The 26,730-nt window shown below is 30.0% G+C and overlaps 1 protein-coding gene across 1 annotated transcript; it reads right to left on the bottom strand.

Moving 5' to 3' along the window:
* Positions 1-281: 281 nt before the first annotated feature.
* On the bottom strand, positions 282-26,730 carry LOC107457010 (epithelial sodium channel subunit beta-like). The gene is made up of 11 exons (XM_043041507.3): positions 26,516-26,730; positions 24,011-24,156; positions 22,352-22,608; positions 20,527-20,743; positions 17,839-17,963; positions 15,878-16,137; positions 14,492-14,609; positions 10,347-10,419; positions 7,202-7,327; positions 4,874-4,949; positions 282-599 (listed from the first exon to the last, which is right to left on the bottom strand). The coding sequence occupies exons 1-11, from the start codon at positions 26,702-26,704 to the stop codon at positions 441-443; spliced, it is 1,746 nt and encodes a 581-aa protein (XP_042897441.2). The 5' UTR covers positions 26,705-26,730; the 3' UTR covers positions 282-440.

Here is a 26,730-nt window from a genome sequence, read left to right as displayed (position 1 = left end):
AAAATGTTCAATTGTTCAAACTGCCACCATATTAAAGTTGCAACAAAAATGAACCTTAAATTAGTTCAACACATTCTAATATTTCTAACAGCGTACTATTTTAATTTTGCTTATAAAAGTTTATACTTAAAATGCTTATGTTTTTATTAGTTTTGCAGTCTATTTTAGAAAATGCAATTTTTTAATGATCACAAATGGTATGACGTAAGAATGTCGCAATTTAAATAAAATAAAATATAAGAATATTATATTAATAAAAGTAGAGACAAAAAATACTTTATTAATAAACAACGTTGTAATTAAGTGATAAAAATACACGAATTATTAAAAATTATTAAGAGGAAAATAACATTCTTATTATAACACTTTCCTCGAAATAAGTAGCATTCTTAGAGGAATTTCGACGTGGTATCGTCTTTTAAGACATACTCATCAAGTAGTCATGAAGTCATAGTCTTCACCCGTCTGCTCTTATATATTTTTCTGATGTTCGCCAGAAGAAAATCAAAGAGGAATTCAGCAATTTCCACAAATGTTACTAAAGATAAACCAAGGAAAAGACCCATGTTGCCACCAATATTAGCAATTAAAAACTCCCACTAAAATGAAAACAGTTTTATAAACATTGCATTGCATAATATTTATTATTTTTATAAGATTTTGAAACCTTTGTTAAAAAATATTCAAGTAAAAGTGAATGAAAACTTTTTCAAGTATTGACCAATCATTTTATTTTATTTTATAACTATTGTTAAACTACCGACCCGATGCTGAGTTTTCGACTATTAATGTTTAACTACAAGACCTTATAATTTCGAATCCTTCCCAAAACACAGGGGAACTCCTGATTCAAGCAGTGGGACGAACTATGCAGGACTTTTGATAAAACTGACCTTCATTTGCGCTTCATAGAGAGGAAAACATTGAAAGTTCGAAGGGAAGGGGATTCTAACCTATGATCCGCCACCTAGGATCCGTCCCGAGGATACTTTAAGGAATTTGTATCAACCAGCCATTGCTGGGCTGCCTCATTGGGAGGCAAGCACTCTATCGCCTGAGCCACCGCGACTCACTGATCAATCCTTATAGAGGAAGGTAGTAAGCATAAATAGAATAATATCATGAAAATTATTTTATTTGTCTCGAGGCTTTGAATGCATTTTGATCCGCCTTTAAATAATCTCAAAATAAAACAATTCTGCATTATTTTATTCTTCCTTTGCTCAAACAAAATAAACCATAAATTGCCGGATACAAAGTATTTTTTTGATGTATGTAAAACACCTATATCATCAATTTACTTTGATCCTTTGAATGTTACTTTGGCCCAACATTAAATATGCGTTATTTATTTTCATTAAGTATTTTTCCCAAACAAGACATCCGCATTTTTAGGCTTAAAAATAGTTTCTACTCTGATTCATGGTATTTTAATAATTTTTGGTAATTTAAAGTCTTTTACTGGAATTTTTTTCCATTTAGTACCATTTTTACCATTTGTTTATACCTAGTGAAGATCATTTGTTCTTACCTGCGGTTTAATGTTTAAAAAAGCAATGTGCTATGGTGATACATCCAAATATAAATATTTATATTATTAATACATTAAATCGGGGAGAACTGTCATGCTTTTGCAAGATAAATCAATAAAACACTTTGCTACGATTGATTTTTAATTTTTTATTTTCTTTCTCTCTTTTTTTTATTTATTTAAGCGGACTCGAAGTAGAACTTGACGTCATTACTTTTGCTCACACTTTTGAAATCGTTCTTTTTCTCTCGCGTAAGTATTAACTTTTGAACCCTACTGTGCATACTCTTTTGGCTTCACTTTTTAAAAATATATAAATATACAAATAACAGAAACTTTCAGACCGAAACAAATAGAAAGAACAGGTCAAAAAAAAAAATTTTTTAATTACATATTATATGAGAGAAAGTCGTAAAACTGCAGACTTAATGAAAATTTAATTTGATATTGAATGACTTACTTTTCATACGGTCTCAAAAATCAAATAATAATTACACAAAATATCGCTTAAATAAAATATCACCGAAACAAAATTTTATTTGGTTGAAATATCCTCAGTAATCTTCAGCACCCAATGAGTCCATTTTAGAAACGTATGAGTCATACATAGAGTATAATATCATACCATACATTATTTTTAATTATACAGTCGTTGGCCAAATTATTAGACGTACTATAAGATTCTATGTGAAATCTTAATAATCAGCTGATACTATAACAGCTTTATTGTTTTTACGGAGCTGAAACCTGTTTGCATTTGCTTATGTTTGTATATCAATTGGTTAACATTGTAAAGGAATATATTAAAAATAAATACAAATAGGATGTATATAAAAATTCACCTCAATAAAAATATATTACATGTATGTTTAAATATAAAAGTATTGCTTACAAACTCGAGCAAAATGTATAATTATTAAAAATTTACAGTGCGTCTAATAATTTTGTCTAATTATTACGATAAACTAATGTAATACCTGATATAATAAATTTTCTATATTTATATAATATATTGTCTAATTAATCCAATCGTCAAATTTATATTCTATATCATCAAATTGAACCAATTGATATACGCAAGCAAGTGCAAACCGGTTTCAGTCACGTAGAAACAATAAAGCTGCATAGTATCACTTGATAATTAAGATTTTACATGGACTCTTATAGTGCGTCTAATAATTTGGACATTGATTATATGGGTCATTCTCACAAAAACAGTCATTTTCATGTCCCCAGTATATTTTATGTTTGTTTTACAGCTTACGAAAAAAATAAATTCAGGGAAAGTGTCCTTCGGGATGCAAGCTAACAAAAGAATAAAAATAAAATTATCAATTTTTATTTTTTTATTTATTTTAGGTAATTAAAATATACCAATATGTCATTCCCTCACTTGTCCCCACTGTTGATTTAAAAAAAGAAAATAATTGTTTCAGAAATAAATTTTTTTTTTTACAAATTCGTGTTTTTTATTTCAGAATACTGAAATATAGAATTCAGAAAATCAATTTGAAATTTAATTTCTGATAAAAATATTAACACAGCACTATTTTAAACTTTGTCCCCAGTGTTTCGCGTCATTCCCTCACAACAATGTTCTTATCACCTGCAATCTTCTTAGAATAAAAATATTTTAATAAAAACTTCAGAAGTTAACAACTGGCATCATAGAACAAAATTGCAGTATGTTTCCATTCTCAACTTAAAGAAGCTTTGCTGTGGAATAAATTTGAATGAATCAAACCAGGTAAAATTTTTTACATTTGTCATTCCCTCATGTCATTTTTTAGAGTAAAATAAAATACAACTTCATCGAGAAAGTGGATAATTATATGTTGCTTTCTTGTATGAATATAATTGTATGTGATTGACTTCAGAAATTAATTAGGCCTATCTGTTATTTTTAAATTTTGTTGAATTCGTCATTCCCTCACTAGTGTATAAAGTGAGGGAATGACGCTGAAGTGAGGGAATGATTCAAGATGAGTATATTATCAATTTTTTTTTGTTCAATCGTGCCAGCCAATTTTATTTCCCAAACCTGTAAAAACTATTAAATATATAAGACTAAATTATAATAAATATTAGATATACTTAGTATGTTATCATTTTCAAACCTTAGGTAGATGTAACTTAGATAAGAACATGTATTAAAATAAAATATCATTCCCTCACTATTAGTGTCATTCCCTCACTTTTTAAATAGTGAAAATAATTAATTTACTTATTAATTAATTTGAAAAATAAATTAAAAAATTAATAAATTAGTTTATTAAATTAGTTAATTTATTTATTAAATTAATTAATTAATTATTAATTATTATAAATTAATTAATTATAAATTAATTAATTATAAATTAATTATTTAAAAAATTAATTATTTTAAATATTAAGTATAATTTATAGGATATATACTTTCTTTATAATGCCATTACATATTTCTATTAATATAAAAAGTTTCAGAGCTTTTTATTCACTTTACTTTTTTAGGATTTTATGAACTGAAAAATGACAGTTTTCGTGAGAATGACCCATATACACTATGAGAGAAAGTTATAAGACTACTTCGTCCTTAATGAAAATTTAATTTGATGTCGAATGAATAACGCACCATTTGGTTTCCAAAATAAAATAATAATTGCGCAAATTATTGCTTAGATAAAATATCGCATGGCAAAAAACATGGCAAAAAATTTTACTTGGATGAAATACCTCTAGAAATCTTCAACACTAAATGGGAAAAGTGTGAAGAAATAGTCCACTTTATGAATGTATGATTCATACCATAAAGTATAATAGCAAACAAAAATTATGCAATAACTAACTCTAGAGCCGTGGTGGTTCACTGGATAGAGCACTTCCTTTCCAGTGAGATTAGCCGGGTTCGAATCCCAGCGATGGCTGGTCGATACGAATTCCGCACCCGGCTCGCACCGACAACAGTACCGATTTGAAATATCCTCAGTGGCAGACTGATCATGGATTAAAGTTCCCTTTCCATCAGGCTAACCATGGATGGCTTTCGTGGTTTTCCTCTCCATGTTATGAATACGTGGACTAGTTTCAGCAAAAGGTACTCCACGAAGGCAAATTTCCCCTATTTGATCCAAGAGTTCCCTTGTATTCTGAATTGGGTTCAAAATTACAAGGCTATGGAATTCAACAAAAACTTAAAATTGGGTGGGCTGTTCAATGCCGGTTATAAAATAAAATAAATCAACTAACTCTGATGGAGAAGATGTTTCCTCCTGCTAAATTTAAATTTGTTGATTTATTCTTCGTTTAAATAACTTAATCTTCGATTCACGTTAAACTATTATTTTTTTTAATTTAAAAACTTACGCTATATATAGATGTTTCTGTTCTGTTCGTAATGCTCAGTGAATTGTAAAAGACTTCAATTCCCAGCATATCGATTCTAAAATAAAATAAAATATTCAGAAAGAAATTTAAATAGACAGATTGGAAACAATTTAAGTAATCTAACCTATGAATGAACGCACTGGAATAAATGAATGGCACTAAGGAATTTAAACGAATATGAACAATTATAAGTTAAACGAAAATAAGATGTTAAACTAGAACTGTTCATAAAATCAAACAGAATTAGACTGTGAAATACTTATAAATCAAAACGTAATTATATTATATTATAAACTTATTGCTTATAAATTTACGTATGCTAATAAATTAAATCCATAAATTTAAGTAGGTTAATAATTATGTTATTGCTTTAGAGATCTTTAATAGTGTAAGTACTTATAATTTACGCACAGAAGCGTAACATTTATGTTGTTTCTTCAACTTTTAGACATTTTACTAGTTCATGATCAAGTAAAGGATTAAAACTATAAACTATTCAAACATTGAATTTTAAATCGCGTTTATAGAAAAATTTCATGAATTATTTGGTCCAAATAGAATTTTCAAGTAGGATTGAAATGTATATACATCATAGATTTCATAGATTGTATACGATGCATGCATTCTAGATTTTCTAATCATAAAATGGAAAACAATGTAACGAATTTTCAATTGTGTTGGTAATTTTGTGAATACTCTTTGGTTATGAGGCTAAATATCTCTGACGAACTCTAAATAAAGTTCAATTAGAACTTGAAGAATGTCGAGTAATTCTAATATAGTTTAGAGAGAAAATAATGTCTAACATATTTCTTATGAAAGACTCGGTTTATCGACATTTTAACTGACTTGGAGATAATCTTAGTGGTTTGGCGATGATTGTTCCGAAAATATCGATTTTTCAAAGCGATAGGACCAATATTTGTGGAGATGCGAGAATCGTCTAGAATCATGTCGGAAGTTCCGGGGTTTCCTCATCAAGCGTATATAAATAGGAGTGTGCCGCACAGAGAGAGTATTAGTCTGTTTAGAGATTAGACTAGAGAATACTAGTCTGCTTGTGACTGCAATAATGTTCTGATCTGCGAGTTTCTAGTGAGTTCATAGATCCGTCTGAGATTGTGAAGCCTGTGTTTTGTGTACTATACTGTTATTTGTGCTGCAATTGGGTGCTAGAAATAGCTGTATTTTCTGAAAGATTCTGCTGATAAATTTTTGGAGTCTTAAGGACAGTTTCATTCATCTCCAATCGAAACGAATCCTTGTGCATGGTAAAATAAAACCCAAGTCAAAATTTTTGATGGTTTTCCATTGATGGATTAGCATAATCTTGATGGTAACTATCAGTAATTCCATCATGAACCATTATATTTTCTGATAGTAACCAACATAAGTAACCATCACCTCAATGTAGGAATTCGGAGTGATTTATCATGGTCCAACATAAGAATAGCAACTTGTTTTGATGGTTTGTTAATATTGAACCCTCATGAATTTCCATCATAGTATCTTAGAAATCAAATGTTGGAACCATCATGAACAACCATCATCCCAATGGAGAAATTCAGACTGATTTATGATGGTCCAACTTAAAAAAAACCCAAATTGTTCGGATTGTATATTCCTGAGAACCAACAAGAATTTCAATTAAACCATCATGAAAATCCATGGTTGAAACCATCATGGATTGTTGGTCCATGAGAACCAAACTTCTCTTGATGGCTAATCATCATAGCATTAAAATAGCATTTTCCATCATGTAATAATGGAAGTTTGTTGGCATCAAAACCCATAAACACGTAATGAAAAATACTGGATGATGGTGACCATCAAATGATGTCTGACCATCATGAATCGCACTGAAATCAACATAAACCATCAAAATTTTTTGATGAGACCATCAAGAGTTTTGACTTATAAATTAAATCTGAAAAATAAAACCAGAAAAATTTTGATAGATGATAGGGCGACGGCCACGGTCCACTTAAAGATATCACTTTTACGACACGTCTTCATTCCGCTTAGAAATGTTTTCTCATTCACATATGTTGTGTCTTAATGAACGCTTTGTTTTCGTAAACTCAAAACGATGACTTCATTCATCTTAATAAATTTTGAAACGTAACTAAGTTTGTCCTTTATCGAGTGAACATTCATGTAGTTCATTCGAAGATCAAATTCAACTTAAGCATTGATATATTTAATAATAAAGCATAAGAGATAATTTCGGTTCCAATCTCTTTTTCGGATTATATATAATAATTAATTTACTGATTTTTACTACAGTTATAGAAATTGTGTTCTTACCTAAAATTTGGATTTACAACTGACGGAGTTCCATTCACGATTTTTAGAGACCTCGCTTTCTTTAGTACTCGAAAAAATTCTTTATTAAGATTACAAGCAGAAATCCGCACTTTGTATGCTTTTTCACTATATTGAAAAGAACAATGTCGTTAAGATGCAATTTCTTAAACCCTTTAAAGAAACTTTATTAAATAGTTAAAGAAAAACTGAAAAACAACGTAGAGAAGTCAGTTCATATTTTGAGTTTTTCTTTCGCTATTTTCAAACGAATTTCAAAAGAAAACTCATTGGTCAAAAGTTTTAAAAGTTTTTATCAAAACGGATTTTTTTTCGCAATTACTTTTCAGAATTCAAAAAACTAAATAATTTTATGTATTAATTTTTTAACCAGTGATACTCAACAGAAATTTTCCAGGTCAGTTACTGCTGGTAGCAAAAGACAATCTCTCCTGACTTCATGCAGTGCTGCTAAAGTGCCAGCCATTATTGCTATGACCCGTACCGAATGCTTAGTACCAGAACTAGTATTCGGTACCCAAACACCAGTTTCAATGCAAGATTGTCTCAGAGACTCCCCACCATGTTGAGTTAACGGTTCACTATCTATTTGCATCGTTTTCAATTAGGCCATCCTAGTTATTCCCTTAACGTGCCGAAGTATACGGGAGTCCAGATTAAGCAAGTGAGGATTTGATCAAACGCATCAATCAGTTGCTGCTGATAGCAGTGTATACATTCCCTGCTGACTTCATGTAAAGTGTCAACCATTATTGCTATGACCGGTACGGAATGCTTAGTGCAACAGCAGGTACAAAGCATTCGTCACCCAAACACCAGTTTGAATGCAAGATAGTCTCAGAAACTCCCCCACCACGTTGAGCTATTGGTTCACTACCTTTACATCGTTTTCATTAACTAACCCTAGATTATTATGTCATCGATGCCAAACTATACAGGAGTTCAGATTAGGCAAGTGAGCAGACAATTTCCTCAAATGCAAGTGGGCCGTGTTCGAGAGCAAAGTGTCTGTGCGTGAACTATAAGGCATTTGTTATTAGAAATCGAAACCCACAACATGAAAAGCAGCAAAAGATTTGATGATCAAACCATAACTTCCCAGAAATTTTAACGAGAACTAATAATTTATTGATTGAAAGATAATTTCTTTGGAATTTTAATTACTTAATTTTGATATTGTTCTATTGTTCAAGAGTTTTTGCGATCAACTGCAAAATATATTTATAGAATTCTAATAAAAGTTGTGTTTCTAATAATAATTTTTGAGCTTCTTTTGATTGCTTCCAGTAATCGAACTGATTTTGATATTTTTAAGCCCACCCATAATAATTCTTTGTATTTGATAAACTTTTATTTTTATTTTTTTCACTTAACTGAAACTTGATATTTAAAATATGTGCATTTTGCTTAACTTTACTCGTGACTATATATGGCAGTACTTTTACTTTCGTTACTTGTACCGCCGGTACAAGTAAAAAGTACGTACTTTTACTTGTACTTCGTTACTTTTTAAATTTAGTACTTTTACTTGTACTTTCGCTACTTTTTTTGGGAAAAAGTACAAGTATTTGTAACGGAAATGTCGAATGAAATCGTTACTTTTTTCTAAAACTCGGTAAGCTTTCTAAAAAAACAAATAAAAAAAAATGCTGTCAAAATGTAATTATTTTGCAAAATGAATAAAAATATTAATTAGGAAGTTATTTTCATTCATTTTCGAGTTTTATGCATTTGTTTAATACATTTCAAATGAAAATTGTTGGATTTTGTTATTACGTTTTTCAATTTTCTTTTTGATCTCACTAATAATACATTTTTGTCTTAATACATTTTTCACTAAATACATTTTTACCTAGTACATTTTTTACTAAAATTATGTTTATGCCCGACCTAGTCAAACAACGCCCAGTCAAATCTCTAAGAACTTCGGAACTATTTGTGCTTCTGAAAACTATTTTACTATTTTAACTCTTGAAAACTCGAAGGTATTAATTTAGCCGCTGATACTAAAATTCGTTTACAAATTTTAATCATTCCGTTTGGCAAAAATGTTCGGAAAATGATTTTCTCGTATGACTTCAGCATTAGCCAATGTTACAAATAAAACTGTAGACTGTTCTGTTTCAACTTATACTGCACATTCAATTATTTTTTACCAGCTCAAAGATCACAAAGCTATCTGAAACCCCATGTTTGCTTTGTTTATTTTTGTGCTTTTAAAACGCGTTTCTATAGAGTAAAACAATTTTAAATCAATGGTAATTTAAATAAATAAAAATAATAAACTAAAAATTAAAATCAATAGATAAAATTTCTTTTTAGTGCAAATCCATAAAAAGTTTGATATTAAAATTATATTTGATCTTAAAATTATATTATACGATTATATCACAAAATTATATTATAACATTCCTCCGAATTTAAAAGTAAATTAATGTCCATAACTTTCAAAATTAAAAATAATTAAATAAATAAAACCAATTTTGCAAAAACATTGAAGAACACAAGAATATTATTCAATAAAATTTTAGGTTACTTTGAATTCTCGATTTCCTAGAAATGTACTTTTAAATCGTTACTTTTTTTGTTTAGTACTTGTACTTTTACTTGTACTTTTTACTCGTTACTTTTTAAAATAAGAACTTTTTACTTTTTACTCGTTACTTTTTTTAAAAATACTTGTACTTTTACTCGTTACTTTTTAAAAATAACGTTGCCATATATGCTCGTGACTGGAATTCTAATATATATATAGATAGATATTGATTAAAGGTTGTGATGTGATTACAGAAGATTACGTATGTTTCTAAAGAATGTATTAAACACGGGATTATTTCTATGCAGATATGTAGATAATTTTGGAGTTATTAATTTTATTACAATATATATTTGCATAGGAACGTAATATTCTGAACGAGTATTTTGAAAAATAGAGTAATATCTACTATTGATTGAAATTCGGCATTTTTTTTTTTTAAGAAATTGAATCGTTTTGAAAAAAAAAATGCCGGCTAATAATATTATAAAAAATTTTTAGATTTTATGAAGTTTTTCTTCTTTAAGAATTAGTAAGAGAACTGATTTTAAAAAAATTGTTCTTAGATTACTTTAAACATTTGAAATTTACCGGCATGCTGGTGGGCAGTTACATTGTACTTCATTTGAATTTATTTCTCTCATAACATCTGCAAAACATTTATCTGTAAAAGAAAGTAATTCTAATTCAATTATTACATCATTAATCATGAAATGATATTTTATATAAATTAATATGGTAACAAAATTTTACTACATTTTACAGAATTTTTTAAATTTTAATGAATACTACCTTATTTTATTGAAATTTTCTAAAAAGAAAGAAAAATATTTTTCTCCTCTATTATTATTTTTTAACTTGTGCAAGAGTGTATACCAGTGGTTCCCAACCTGGGGGCGATCGCCCCAAAGGGGGCGTTATAGCTTCTCAGGAGGGCGATAATCCTTAGGGGGGCGATCAGGGGGCGACGAGTACTCAAAAGATAAAAATTGCTAATAATATTAATAATAAAAGCTATTTGAGATTGAAATAGAAAATATGTATGAAACCTATGGTTCTGGTGTAGACAAAGAATTATGATAGTTAAAAATTAAAAAAAAAATTCAAGTGCAGGATCGTTTTCGTCATAAGTGTCGGTATCGCAGGCGGAAATCTGATAAGTCACTCTGTTCCTCTGAGCAATAATACTGTTTCCAGGAGTATTGATGAGATTGCCACCGACGTTGAATCAAAACTCATCAAATTTCTGAAAGAAGGTAAATTTGCGTTGCAGATTGATGAATCAACTGTGATAGATAACAAAGCTGTTTTAGCTTACTTGAGATTCATAAATGAGAGTAAGGAGATTAACGAGGAAATGTTGTTTACAAGAAATTTGAACACAGATACAAAAGGATCGACGATTTTTAAATTGGTCAAAGATTATTTTGAGGTAAAAGAAATTCCCCTCACAAATGTAAGTGCTTGTGCAACAGATGGTGCTCCAACCATGTCTGGTTGTCATACTGGGTTTCTGGGTCACTTTAAAAAAGAAGTACCGGAAGTTATCTCACCATTCATTATGTCATTCATCGTCAACTTTTGGCTGCGAAAAATTGGTTATTTCTGGCATCAATAAAATAAAAGCTAATTCTCCTAATAACCGTTTGTTCCGAGAACTTTGCCATAAAAATGATGAAGATTTCGAATTCATGCTCCTACATACAGCTGTGAGATGGCTTTCGAAAGGAAACTGAGCCGTTTCTTCGAATTACTGGATTCGGTTACTAAGTTTCTCGACACCACTGATCCTGCTTTAAGTGAGAGTTTGAAGCAACTCAAGTTGGAAACTGCGTACCTCACTCATAGTTTTGAAAAAATGAAGGAAATCGGCGTAAAATTTCAAGGAAATAAAATGAACATTATCAAGGCTTATCTTCATTCATCGCCAATTTTGATACTACAAGTCAAACATTGGTCGCTGTTTAAAGATTCGAAATAAACACTATGGAATTTTATAAAATGAAAACGCTTTATATTACGATATTTACAATAATTTTGGAAGCCTAATTACAAATTCGAATAACAGCATATCTAAATCAAAATACACAACTATGATTAAGTTGAGTTGTAGGCTGCTGATACTTCAACAGTCGCAAAGAGCTAATGCAATTTCCAACTCTTAAAAAGTGTTCAAAGGCAGATATCGAGATTCTCGATAATAAAATCTTAATTTTTATTGATCACCTTGATCAGTTATGGAATCAAGATTTAAAGATTTGATGAAATTAGAAATTCCGGATTGGATTTTCGATCCTTTCTCTTTTGAAGTTGTGGATAAGCTCACTTCCTCTTTGAAAACTGAGATTTTAGATTTGAAGAATGACTGTGAGGCTTAAGTCGTCTTCAAAAAATACGGTTACGAGTTAGCTTGGGTAAAGCTTATGGACACTTATCCACAATTGTGGAAACAAACTGAGCCGCTTCTCATCTCGTTCCCATCAACCTATTTAGTGGAGAAAGGATTTAGTTCTGTCTTCCAACTGCTCACAAAGCAAAGAGATAGGTTGGACATTTGCTTCAAAGGAGATCCGCGTTTAAATCTGACTAGCATAAAACCTGACATTCAAGCTTTAACTTGTAATACACCAAGCACAGGACAGTCATTGAAGTGGTAAAAATGTACTTTCTCCCTCTTCATTTTTTTTCTCAAATTTTAATTGTTAACGTTTTAACTTTTTCTTGATTACATTAAAATATGAATTTAAAAAAAATGTACTTTTATTTTGATTATTCCGTTTTAAATATCATTTCTTTTTTTAAAAAAAAAAGATGCACAATTTTTTTTTAATTAATAAAAATGACAGCATAAATGTGCCTCCTTATTTACATTACAATTTAAATTAAAATCAAATAACATAGCATATTTTCAGTGTTTGGTTGCTCACAAGCAACAGTGAATGGTTTTTTGAGCAAAAAGAGAAAGGGGCGATATGTGTCAGCTAACCCCAAGAGGGGGGCTATGGTCCACAAAAGGTTGGGAACCACTGAGTGTATACGAAACGGTAATTTGACACAAAATTGAACATTTTAGTTAAATTGGATATTTTTTCAGCCACATTAAGAAAGGAAAATTGCAAAAACTCAACATTCGGCCTATCCACAGACAGCTGAACACTCATCGCCGTGACAAAGGCCACCAAACAATTACATCACAAGAGACCAAGCAATTACGGACTCCCATCACAAGGCCTTGAGTTCCCATAGTTAAGCTGATGGACAGATGAGGCCTGTTATTGAGCTGAAAGCTTCAATGAAAGAGATTTCCCTGAATCACCAACTTGTCTGGCGACCGGAAGGCCGTCTGAAAATTATTCGAGTCCAACAGACTTTCTTAAAAACAGATTTATACAGAATGTTGAAAAATTATTTCACAGATTAAATCCTTTTTTTATATGTAATATTGAAAAGTAATTACATCTCAAAAGGAAGACAATTAGTACTAGGACGGAAGATCAAAGGGCAATCATGGTTCACTTGATTTGGAATTGCATCTGCTTGACCCAGGGACAGTGTTGGCTTAAATGGGAATGCAATGGTTCTGTTTAAGCTATGTGCTTAAACGTTCGTTGACAACTAATGCAATGATTTTTTGATAACCAGGCTGACCATCGTGATAGAAGCAATTGTTCGCAATATATCCGATTCAACAGCTCTTAAAGCCTCTTAGGACTTCAGTGTATTCTTTTCATGTAATGCTTTAAAAGTTAAGCCTCGATTTCTGTGCTTTAAATCGTTTCATTTCGGTTTTTTAATCCTTCAACCTGTTGTGTCATCTGTTAGTTTCGTCTTCAAGCTTGTATAGAATCAACAGCGGTTTACGTAATTTTGGCACAGTGTAGGCACACTTAAGATCCTTTTTAAATTCTTTTTGGAGCATCGTATCTTCAACTTGAATTAATCTCTATAAGCCGACTTTTAATTTGGTTGGACCCAAGGTTCGAACCACGTATTCTGTAAAGCTAGTTACCAAGAACCACTTACACTATATACGAATTCGCTGTCTGAACAATTATCTGTATCTCTTTCTCTTTAGTACGTGCCTGTCATTGTTATAACTATTTTTCAACGTAATTCCCTTTCGACAACGCAAAACATGGCAAAATGCGCATCAAATCTAGTCAATCCAACGGGAAAACTCTGAATCAAAACCTTAACTTTTTTTTCCAAATATTTTCTTTGTTGAATAAAATCGATAATAAACAAATCAAACTGACAATTTCTGTTAGGCCTAAATTTTCTCGGGATTTTAAATGAGTGTAATATGTAGAAACCTGTGATAATTCGAAATAATTAGATAAGCGCTTAAAAGCTATGAATATTTTTAAAAAATAGTGATGAAAGGGTGAAAATCTAAAATTTGATTTTTCAATTTTCGTATACAGGATGTTCTGCAAAGACCGCCATTAATATGCATTTTACGAATTCTTTTTAACAGTAAGTTAAAAAAGTACACTCATTCGGGTTCGCAAACTAATATTTAAGCGTTGGAAATCAGAAACTGTGTCAAAATTTAACGAGAACACAGTTGAGAAAAATTGTTTTATGAAAATCTAAAACCTGTTTGATAGCGAAAAAAACAACTATCTCATCGATTGTTTTGCTCCGTAACTCTGCAAAGGTTCAAAAATCAGACTCTCGAAATCTAATAGTTTTATTCCAAGTCTTAAAAAGAGTCAAGAATTTTTTTTTCTTACCTTGGCGTGATCTGCATAACTTAGTACCCACAGGTTCGACTGTTGCAGAAAGAAAGTATCGATGATAACATTTGCATCGTTTGAATACGAAATTATTCAAACAGGTACGCTCACATGCCTGCAACATTAATAAAAGAAGAAATAAATAAACTGAAAAGCATCTTAACTATTAAAAAAAGACTTTATTGACTGTAACATAGTAGAGATAATAGTAAAAACCACACTTTCTAATCCAATGTTTAGTCTATCCAATTAAAATAATAGTCTAGTCTGTGGGAAAATCAAAATCTAAGGCAATTAATAAGTGTTGGAAAATTATATATATGCTGAGGTGGATGGCATTGCCAGCTTGCCAACTCCTCCATCAGTTGTTGGCTCTAGAAAATTTTTTATCTCAACTACTGGATCCAAATTGGCGACAAAACCTGTATTTCCATCCTAAACAAACTAAAACTCTTGTCCCTTCAACATAATATTCACCTGCAATAGATTCCTTCTCACGTCGGTCTCTATGGTAATGACTTAGCGAACAGCCTAGCTAAAGAGGGTTGCAGCCAACCGTACCCTATCTCTTCTGATCTTACCTATCTTGAACTTTACTCCCTAATGAAATCCCAGCTTCTCAGAGACTGGCTGATTCCCTCCGCCCACCATTGGTTCAACTAAAACCTGCCTCCCTTGCCCTAAATGCCATCTACACCGGGCTTCCGCCGATCACATCCTGGACTGTCGTGGTCTTCTCTGGGAGGACATTTACTCTACTGCTCTTTTGGTCTTTGATTTTCTTCAGGTCAACGGGTTCATGGATCTGGTCTTCGTCAGGCCGGAAGAGGATAAGCAATAACAACAACAACAGAAAAAATTGTTTTGAACTTTTGTACTCAATTTTATGTATCTGACAACAATATACGCGTAAATAACAATTGCAATTAATTTTAGTCAAAAATCTGTGACCTCATGTCATGTGCATTACTAGCAGCTGCGAGGCAATGCCTGTCTAGTAATCTTTTTTAATTTAATCTTCATTTTTTTCTGTTCTTAATCCTTAATAAATACATAGCAGTTTTGTTAACTCCTAATGTTTCATCCATTTAGTTTTTTAATCCTTTATTAAGTTAGCTTACTCACTATAGATTGGTTATTCGTGGATTACACGTCCACCAGAATATTTTCAACCACCTATAATTAACAGTAACCTCCAAAGAACGGCCAGCCATGTTTTCTAAATGTAAGCATAAGCTAAAATAAGCTTTCATATTAAGCTCCAAGTATTGATAAACACTTGAATCATTTTATGCGATTTTTTTAAGTCAAAAGAAAATGAATTATCTTGTTTCAATTGTAATAACAAAATATTTTTTAAAAAAATAGCAAAAGATTTCTTACAATTTGGTTATAAGGTACAATCAAGTAGTTGGAAGTAGTATTGTCTCCATCTTTTGCACATTTACCCCAAGGGTGACTAAGTCTTTTAACATGTGTTAGTTTCACACTCATTGAGCTTATTGCTCCATGTCGTATATCGAAACCACTGGATCTTGTGAATGGCAAACTTCTAGGGTCGTGAATTACAATCCGTGCTCCTGTTTGTCTCATTAGAAGCGGGAAGGTATTTTTCTTTTCCGATTGCAAATAAAGGAGGAGACCTAAAAAAATTTTCACAACACAAAATAATTAATATGTAAGAAAATTTTATTTAAGATAGTATATTAGATTTAGATGTATATACAGGGTGTTTATAAAGTCCCGGACCCATTTTGATGTTTAATAACTCATAAAATAATAAAGATAGATTAAAATTAATAACATAAATGGTTAGATAGACTCAAAAATTTTCATGGCCCTTGTCAATGAACTTTCACATGTGCCCCCTTCGTCGCACCGGAGAATATCAAGTCGATAGTCAATTTCACGCCAGGTAGCGACAAGCATGTAGGCATCCACAGAGGCTATTGCGGTTGTAATTCTGGCTTTTAGGTCATCAATGTTCGACACAATCCTCCTTTAAACATTGTCCTTTATAAATCCCCAAAGAAAAAAGTCCAGCGGCGTTATATCAGGTGATCTGGGTGGCCAAGGAATTGGACCTCCTCGCCCAATCCATCTTCCTGGAAAATGTGCATTCAAGGAACTACGAACGATGATACCCCAATGAGGTGGTGCGCCATCTTGTTGCAAAAAGACATGTGGATGAAGCTCTTCTAGTTTTGGAAATACGAATAAGTTTTCCAACGTGTCTAAGTATACGACTGATGATACCGTCTTTTCTGTAAAAAAGAAAGGCCCAATGTCTCGGTCGTGCATTAGTCTACACCACACATTAACCTTTGGGGAATCCCTTTGTGTCTCACGGTATTTATGGGGGTTTTCAGATCCCCATATGCGCACATTATGGTGATTAACAATGCCAGAAACATGAAAGGATGCTTCGTCGGAGAGCATTATGCTCTTCAGATAATACTACAGCTACCTGGAGTGAAATTACTATCGACTTGATATTCTCCGTGCGACGAAGGGGGAACACGTGGAAGTTCATTGACAAGGGTCATGAAACTTTTTGAGTCTATCTTACCATTTATGTTATTGATTTTAATCTATCTTTATTATTTTATGAGTTATTAAACATCAAAATGAGTCCGGGACTTTATTGACACCCTGTATTTCAAGAAATAAAGTTAATAAAGTTACAGTTTGTTCCATAAACAGTTTCTGAGTCATGAAATTCGTATTTTTAAAATTTCCCTTCAACACTGTTCAACTGATTTCGTCCAAATTCGGTATTTTTCAATTTAAAATTACATAGTTTAAAAATGGTGTGAAAATTTTATTAAATAGAATAATAAGAAGCAGAAAATATTAAAAATTATTTTTGTAGGTAGTGTTATTTGAAGAAAAAAAACTCTATAGTTAAGTAGAAAGAAAATTTCTATTCACATAAAAAGTTTACAAGGTGTGGCGAAATACTCAAAAAGAAAAAATAACATTAATAGCCCAAAATTTTCGACAATTCTTGCTTGAACTATGGACTCTATTTGCAAGTATCCCCCTCACCTATATTTTGAAGACTAATAATCTAAAAACCTCGGTAAAAATGTTAATTTAAAGGCATGTTTCTTCAAATAAAGTACGTTTTATGTGTCTTATTTTATAACTCAAAATATTACCAGCACAAATTATTTAGCATTTTTAAGAAAATGAATCATTATGATTGTGCCCTTGCATACTAATAGAGCATTAGATTTAAAGTTACTCCGGGTGTTCGCTTTTTTTCTTTTGACTGTACATATAAACCACAGAATACATGTATTATTTTAAAACAGTTAATTTAATGAGATAATGATTATCACCAGGTAACCTTCCAGTTTGCTTAACTATTTTAGGTTTGCCATCTTTCTCATTGTCGGTAGGTGGGTAGTAGTTAAACATGTAGCATTTCCCAAATGTTGGACTATATATTGTTGTTATATCTCTCCTGAAAATAAAAATGTCAATCATAGTATGATAGTAACAAGATCATGTAAATTATGCTGAAATATTTTTAAAATTATGTGAACAAACTTTATCTTTGCTGTTGTTGTTATTTTTTATTTTATTTGGATCAACAGGAAACGGCACTTACATATTGTATGCTTGTTTTGTAGCATTTTGTTTCTCTTATGAGTTCTGGAAATCACTCAGAGACAATGCTTCTGAATCTAAGAATGCGATCAAGTCCTGGTTAAAATATTCTTTAAAGCTTTCTTTGTATGTAGCATTCTCTGTTTTACAGATAGATTGATTTCTCATTCCTGGGATATTATTTAATACACAATAGTCATTAATACATAAGTTGACTGTAAATTCTGATTCAAAGCTACGGTCAACTGCAATGAGGCCTATGGCTATTTTACAAAATTAGGGTTCTCGAAAAATTGAACTAGGTTAAATTGAACTGCGTAAAATTGAAAAAGAAGTTTTAGGTTTAATGAGAAAAAGCGTAAAGATAAGTTTATATATGTTTAATGAAGACATTTTTCGGAAAAAAGAAAAATTCTGCAATTATACGGACAATTGTAAATTATACGGTTTTTCCACATCTTCTACATCTTTGCAACGTATATAAAGTTAGCTCTAAAACTTTTGTATTCATTATTTTAATATATGTTGAATGGACAGTTTCACGAAAAATTAATAACCGCTTAATTACTGTGAAAGAGTAATTCAACATGTTTAAGGTAATATCATAGAATAATAATGGAACACCATGTTTTAGCATTGAGTTTTTGATTTTGTTTAAGATTGTTACTTTGTGTAACATCGATTACATTGAATTTTAATGAAAATATAACAAAAATAGCTGAAATGTCAAAATCATTTGTGTTTATACAGATACTAACAGTAAAAATTGTTGAGTATAACTTCAACAAATGAGTATAAAATATCCTTATATTCATGTGCTTATTTTTATCAAAAAAAGAAGAAAAAAAACTTAATGATTTATTCTCATTGAAAGAAAATTCGCATGTTCCTAACTTCTTCCTCTATCTATTGATAGAACAGAATTTGCATGGAACAAATTTTACATGAATATAAAAATACCTGTATTTTAATCAAAACATACTAAATAACAATCAAAAAATTTAACGACTTTAATGTACTATAAAAAAAATAACTTGTCATTCTTTTATTTTCATTAAAGGATAAAAAATATTTATTCTCAGAGCGCAGTTAAACTTATATGCATTTGGGAAATTTATTTTTAAATTGCAATCATAAAAATATTATGAGTTCTAGAGATTCCATTGGACTTTCTAAAATTTAAAAATCTCAGTAAGAAGATGAATTTATATTTATATAGCATGTAAAAAAATCTTGTATCATTTCTTCTAAACAGGGTTTATGTTTTTTTTAATGCTTTTTTTTTTAAAAAAATCATTTTATTTCATTAAAATATGTTTTTTATTTGATTAAATCAGGTTTTCTTTATTAAAGATACTCTAAAAACTTATAATGAGTTAAATTTTATAAACATAATTAGAATTCTATTAAAAATTAACCATCACAATCTATTTCAAACCATATTACTGTAGAAAAAAATTTATAGTAACACAAAATATATTCAAATAATTGAAAATGGAATAAAAATGCATCATTTACTAAAAAGTAGGCTTAAATAAGCAAATCATAAAATTTGCGTCATACATCCATTTTTCTTTTTAAACTTTTGAAATAACAAAATACATTGTGGAGCCTTATACCTTACCTTTGCTGCAGGTTGACAAATATTTCTATACAGAATAACTTAACCATTTATTAACAGAAATCACTCTATATTAAAAAAACAAATATATGTATTTTTAAACAACTTTTATAGTATATTAAGAAGATTTCTTTTAATATTAGATATATAAAGATTCAGAAATGTATATTATTAATATATGTGGGCTTGAAGACTGAGTTCAAATTTATTCAATTTTCATTTTATAAAACCTAGGTTAAAATTAGGAAATGGTGGTTTTATTACTGCGTTTTTAATTGCTACATATTTAATTACTATATGCATAATTACTACATATTTACATACTACATATTTAATTACTACATATTTACATACTACATATTTAATTACTACATATTTACATACTACATATTCAATTACTACATTTTACAATAGGTGCTTAAATATTAAAAAAAAATGCTGCTTTAAATTTTCCCTCTGTTTGCATTCTGAAAAATTAAAAAGAATTATTCAATTTTTACAATGTTATTTCAAAAGTGCTGTAATTTTTTGCACACCAATTACTAATGCAATTCTGATAATTTGAACTTATTAACCCAGCAATATTCTTACTCTGAATTTCAAAATTTTAAAAAGAAATAAAAAAATTTTACATTTTAAAAAGCTTTGTAAATTTTTTAATAAATTATTTCTTTTTGTATCAGTTGTTTTGAATCGAGCTTTAAAACAACGAACCCAGTTTCTATATAAGTTTCAGATACAGGAAATGTTGAAAATTGTAGTAATATGGTGCAAAATCAATGCATATATTACTAACTGTATATTGCATCTTCTCCCAGCGAACCTGCACGACAGGATTATAGTATCATAAGAAATTCCATAGTCGTCAAGAATCTTGGGTTCTGGAACAATATTGAACTGCTGATCTGATAAATCACTTGATTTGGAATTTTTCAAGATTCTCATTAACTCAAGTAGCTTCTGGGAACTGTTCGTGAAATGAGATTCGTTGTATTCCCTTGAATTGGAATATCCTTTGAAAGAATGAAATAAAAATAGGAATATTAACAACAATTAGTTATACTTTCTTTGTTACGCTATGCATATTTATGAAAAGTTAATTTATATGTTACAGTCAAAAGTAGAAATTAATTTTTACGCGTAATTACTAGCAAGAAGGCAGTGTCTAGAGGAGCATCTGTCATTTCGAGATCTTACAAGTCATTTGCGGTTTTTAACGCGCACTTTTACAAATTGCTGCGCATCAAAATAGATTTTTTTTTCGATTTTAAAACTATTTCTACATAGAATTTGTAAAATCATGATTATCCTGCTTGAATTATATTACATATGCTTCACTATTTAAAAAAATGTGAAGGAAGCTTCATATAATAGCTTGAATGAGTCTGTTCCGCAATATGGTGCTTTAAGAGAAAGCTCCAAATTCATTCAACCTTTGAAAAATAAACAATTATTTGACGGTTGACTTTTCGAACGAGCCAATTCAATTCACGTTCTATCTTGAAATTCAACTACAACAACAAACCAAACTACAATTAAGATCTTAAGAAATAATAAAATACAATTCATGGTTATTAAAACTTAAAAGAATATTCTTACTGAATCTGGTTCGATCAATCGGCTTCAAATGCACCAATTATATTTTCATTTCCTTATTGTATATTTCATATGAATTATTATTTTGATGAAAGAGTTACAATAAAAAATACTGCCAGTGCAGCTTTGGAAAATATTTTATATGAAAATGAAAAGTTTGTTTTCGAAAAATTTTTACTCAACGTAAAATCATTTGTTGATAACAAAAAGAGAAAGATGAAATAACTATTTTCTTAAGATTGAAACTGATTAAACTTATTTGTGTATTTTCGAACGGTGTCGTGAGATCATCTCCAAAAACTCCAACTCAGGGAACTGACTGAATGAAATTTATTTCGATGTTTTCATCTGAAATGCAATTTAAGTTTCTTATTAAAAACAGTGATGTCTTTCAAAATCCTTCCACCGTAAAACAAATATTTTTAAACAAATCTATAGAAAAATATCATTTAATTCAGTCGAATCAAAATCATTTAATATCATGACGTATAATAATAATAGGAATAATAATAAGAGTTGTCATAAAAAATATCTATAAAAAAATAAATTCTGCAATGATGGGTTGTATGACTGCATATTTAGATCAACAAAAATTCCTCAAAATATGAAAATGAAAAATTAAACTTTAAACAATTATTTTATACTGTTATAATTCAAAATAATGATAAAAATGCAAATAATGTCTAATGGAAACAGTTAAAAGGAGAATATTTTAAACAACGATTGCGATTATCATGTACATTATTTTTGAAATTTCAATAAGCTCTTGTGTAATCTACATAAGCAAGGGTATGCTGAGCAGCTACAGACGATTTAAGGTTATACAAAGATGTGTTTAGCAGGGAAAAAAAATTTTTACGCATTCGCCCATTTTTAAAATTCTTGTCTGAAACTTTGTTCCTTATTTAAAAGAAAAGGCCCTGTTAATAAGATAGAAAGGTAAGAAATAGTTTATTTAAAAAAAAAACAACAGGTTTTTATAAATTACAGTGACTCAAAATACTATTAAAAAGAACAGTGCATACCGTTAAAATAAGAATATTTTAAACTACGATTGCATAAGCATAGATTATGGGTATCATTTCTGAAGTTTCGACAACCTCCTGGTACTTTGGTCTGATTCCATAAGCAGAGATATTCTGAACAGCTACAAACCGTTCTATTGTACGAAATGCAAAGTGGTGATAAACAAGGATTCTTTATGCATTGACATTCCTCGAAAATCCTGTTCCATCTACACAAAGGATCTCTAGCACAACCATATCTCAACCTTGATGATACTCTGAAAAATATTTATCAGTATTAATTTATATTTCAATAAGAAATCCTGCTAAATTTATGTTTACATGGTGTTCTGTAAGGATAGTCCAACATGGTCTCATACTGGATTTATATAGCAACATATGTGTGGAATAAAAATTCTAGTGTCTAGTAAATTTATGAATCCTGTTCCATCTGCACAAAGGATCTCTAGCTCAACCTTGATGATATTCTGAAAAATATTTATCAGTATTAATTTATATTTCAGTATGAAATCCTGCTAAATTTATGTTTACATGGTGTTCTGTAAGGATGGTCCAACATGGTCTCATACTGGATTTATATCGCAACATATGTGTGGAATAAAAATTTTAGTGTCTAATAAATTTATGACATAGAATTTTATGAAGCATTAGAAATCTATGTAAATGAATGGAAAGCTTTTAGAATAACAAAAATGCACGGAATATCGCTTGTCACGAAACATAAAAGGACAGAGAAGAATAAGTTGGAGAGGAGGTTGTCGTCTCCAACATGCATTTTGTATTGGAAACATTTTGTTCTGGAAAACGCTTGAGCGTTAACGGTGAGTTGAAACGGTTGACACAGATGAGAAACGTTTTGTTCTGGAATAACCTGATAACATTCTAATCTACCTATTGTGGGAAATATCAATTCAAGACATATAAGCCGTGATGTCTCAGGTGATAGAGCGTTCGTCTTCCAACGAGGTGAACCGGGTTCGAATCCCAGCGATGGCTGGTCGATACGAAAACTGTATCCGGCTTGCACCGAACACAGTGCTGACGTAAAATATCCTCAGTGATAGACGGATTGTGGGTTAGAGTCCCCTTGCCGTCAGGCTAACCATAGGAGGTTTTCGTCGTTTTCTTTTCAATGTAACGTAAATGCTGGTTAGTTCCATCAAAAAATCCTCCACGAAGTCCTCCACAATTTTTGCACGGAGTTTAATTATTAAAATATAACTTAAAATATAAAATTAACAATTAAAATATAACAATATATAAATACATTTTATCGTTTACACAGTAAAACAAAATGTAACGATATAGAAATATATCTTATCATTCGCACAGTAAAACGAAATGTAACGATATAGAAATATATATCTTATCATTCGCACAGCAAATCAAAATGTAACGTAAAGTTAGCACCAAAGAACAGAGACGGATGACTTACGATTTTTAAATATGGAAATATTTTTTATTTGTTTCGTTGTAAATAAAATTATAATACATATTTTAAAAAATACGATACGCAACATTTTGCTTGATACTGTATGAAAACTTTTTGGCTACCCCATTCAACTTTAGTCAAACTCATTGATTAGCAATATTCTGTTCGGTATTGCAGTAAAAAGTAGAAATGTACAATTGTAAAAAGATTAAAAAAAAATTGTTTACTCTTTTACAGGCATGTCATCAGATTCGAGGAGTTCAGTCAGTTCTTCCAGATGTTCCAACTTCGCTTCTTTTGCATTGATACGCGGTACTAAATAGCGGCTGCAAATAGTCACAGCAGGAAATTCCAATTCCTTTAAATATACTGTCTGAAAGTAAGAAAGGAATTTAAATAATACGTCATTTAGTATGTCTTGGGTGGAGATCATATAAGATGGATCAAAAAAATTTTATAAAAATCATATTTTATTTAAATTTTAATGGTACATTATTTAAAGTTTCCATTAAATGCTTTGACACTTTTAAGTTTACTTTTGTAAGTTAATCTAATATTGTAAAAAAAAATTCAAGAATATGAATTTGTAAATTTTTATCATATCATAAGTCGCATTTGTTTTAAAAGAAAATAAGTTATCATAGTATTTGATGAGTTCAAAAAAATTATGAATGTTTAGTTTCTTAACATATTTATGACGCACAGTGTGTTAATATCACTGGGGGACAAATTTTTCGTTGCTTTCTGTTGCATGAGAATTTTTTAACTGATCTTAGATATTTTCGTATCGCTGATTTCAAATCTGCAGTCGGATTCTCTCCCCAAGTTACAGTTTTTTTAAGAACGTTTTTAGTCTATTTTTTGTCAAAATGAACAAGTAGAAACGCTATATAAAACAGTAGATCACGTAAATGTTACAATAAACTTCTAGGAGAGTTTAGACGTATCATCAGGATTAAAACTGCGCATGAAACATGTCTTTGTCATAATACGTCGCTAGGGGCGCTTCATTATTATGAATTGTTTCTTCTTGTACTTCTGAACCGTTCATTAAAGGGGAGTACAATGACATTTACGGGTAAGGGTTCCTATGCAATTTTGAACTGGATGATGTGCTCTAACTCCCCTCAAACTTTGTCGCAATATTCATGAGATCTTCTGTAACATATAACGTTTTTAAACATTTCGACAAAAATTTGACTAAAAATACCATTTTAAGAAAATTTTATAACTTAAGAAGCAAAACTAATTTCAGATTTAAAATCCATATACAAGGGGTTGACAAGTTCAAGTACTTCTTTAAATGCAATAAAAATCCCCCCCCCGGTGTAGTTAACATTTTGTGTAATTGAGTTGGCACACTTAAGGAACTTGGCGGTGAATATTTGAAATTTTTTCGATTTTAGTCATTTTCATTGTTCTGTGAACCTTATAATTGTTGTCAGACAAACATTTTCTAATTTCAGAGATAAAGTTTGAATTGATTTTAAAAGTTGCTGTTAAATGAGACTAATATTATTTTAAATTTTAAGGATAAGAAATACTACAGATTTTTATTTAAAAATAATTCAGAACTAAATGAAAAAATAATGTTTGAAACAATAAAAATAAGTAAATACAGTATTAAAATTTTCATGTCTCCATTTTTATGTTTAGTAACTGAACTGAACTAACTATACCGAAATAAAATATTAGTTATTGCCATTTCAGAGCATGTGTAATACGCATGTACCTTTAAAACAAAAAACTACACATTTTTCATTCGTTTTTTAAAAGAAGAAAATTACTATAATTTCATACCATGTCATTTTGTTTAAATTGTTCTTATCCAGATTTTGTTTACTTACAGCCTTATTTGCTTTTTTTCAAAATTTAAAGTCTTTTATTTGCGTAAGTAAGAAGCATGGATTTTTAGGCTTTAAAAACTGGTTAGTAACAGAATTCTTTAAAAAAAATAATTAATAAATAAATAAAAAAATGGAAAAAATAATTTTTAAAAAAAACATCTAAATGCAAAACAAAAACATAGTTTCAACAATTTAGGAAGGCTCCCTCCCAGCATAATGATCTCAAACACTTTATGAAAAATTTTAATAATTGTAACGTTTAATATTGCATTGTTTCAAAAATATTACAAAGCATGTTTCACATGGTTTCAAGTGTTATAACACGCAAAACATTGTGCTCTACTGTCGATTTTTTTTCTTTTTTAAAAAAAACAAACTAATCTATTTGATTGTAAAAACTAAACAATCCTGACACATGAACTTCGCTGAACAAAGTCAAGATTCTAATTTTTTTTTATGAATATCAATAGTGAAAATAAATTTGTTATGAATACTAGTGAATATCAATTTACGAAGAATATTATAGAATTACTCTCCTTATTAAAATCTATACTGAGAAAAAGTTTTGAATATTTATTATTAAGATTTAAGTTTCGGTTACTTTTGCGTCGAACCTAATCGGAAATCTCTAAAAAAAATTACATCTGCAATCAAATTGAAATAAAAAAATTAATAAATAAGTACTAAAATATGTTTCACATTCAAAAGAAACGCTATACTTTTAAAGTATCAGCCAAACGTAGTATTATTTAGGTATCGAATGTTTAAATTAATTAATTATATATTTAAATTTTGTCTAAAATGTGTGTGAACTTGAAATTGTTTTTTATTCTAGTTTCCGAGAAGTTCGGACAGGAATTGTTTTGAAATAAATATACTGCGTACCGTTGTTTGCAGTGCTTTGGGATAATTAAAGTATTCAAGAAGTACTCTATAGGACATGAGAATCATACATATTCCAATGAGGGTAACTGATAGCATCCAAAAAATACGTTTCTTAGAGTTTTTTTCTGATACGACGTGTTTGATACCAGCTGCAGAAATGCCTCTTAAAAAGCATTTTATCATTTTCATTTTATCTGTGGTCTGCTTTCCTTTTT

Source organism: Parasteatoda tepidariorum, chromosome 1 (genome assembly GCF_982258835.1).
Source record: "Parasteatoda tepidariorum strain Cologne lab strain chromosome 1, Ptep-v5.0, whole genome shotgun sequence".
Lineage (NCBI taxonomy): Eukaryota > Metazoa > Arthropoda > Arachnida > Araneae > Theridiidae > Parasteatoda > Parasteatoda tepidariorum.
This window is presented reverse-complemented; position numbering and strand designations above follow the sequence as displayed.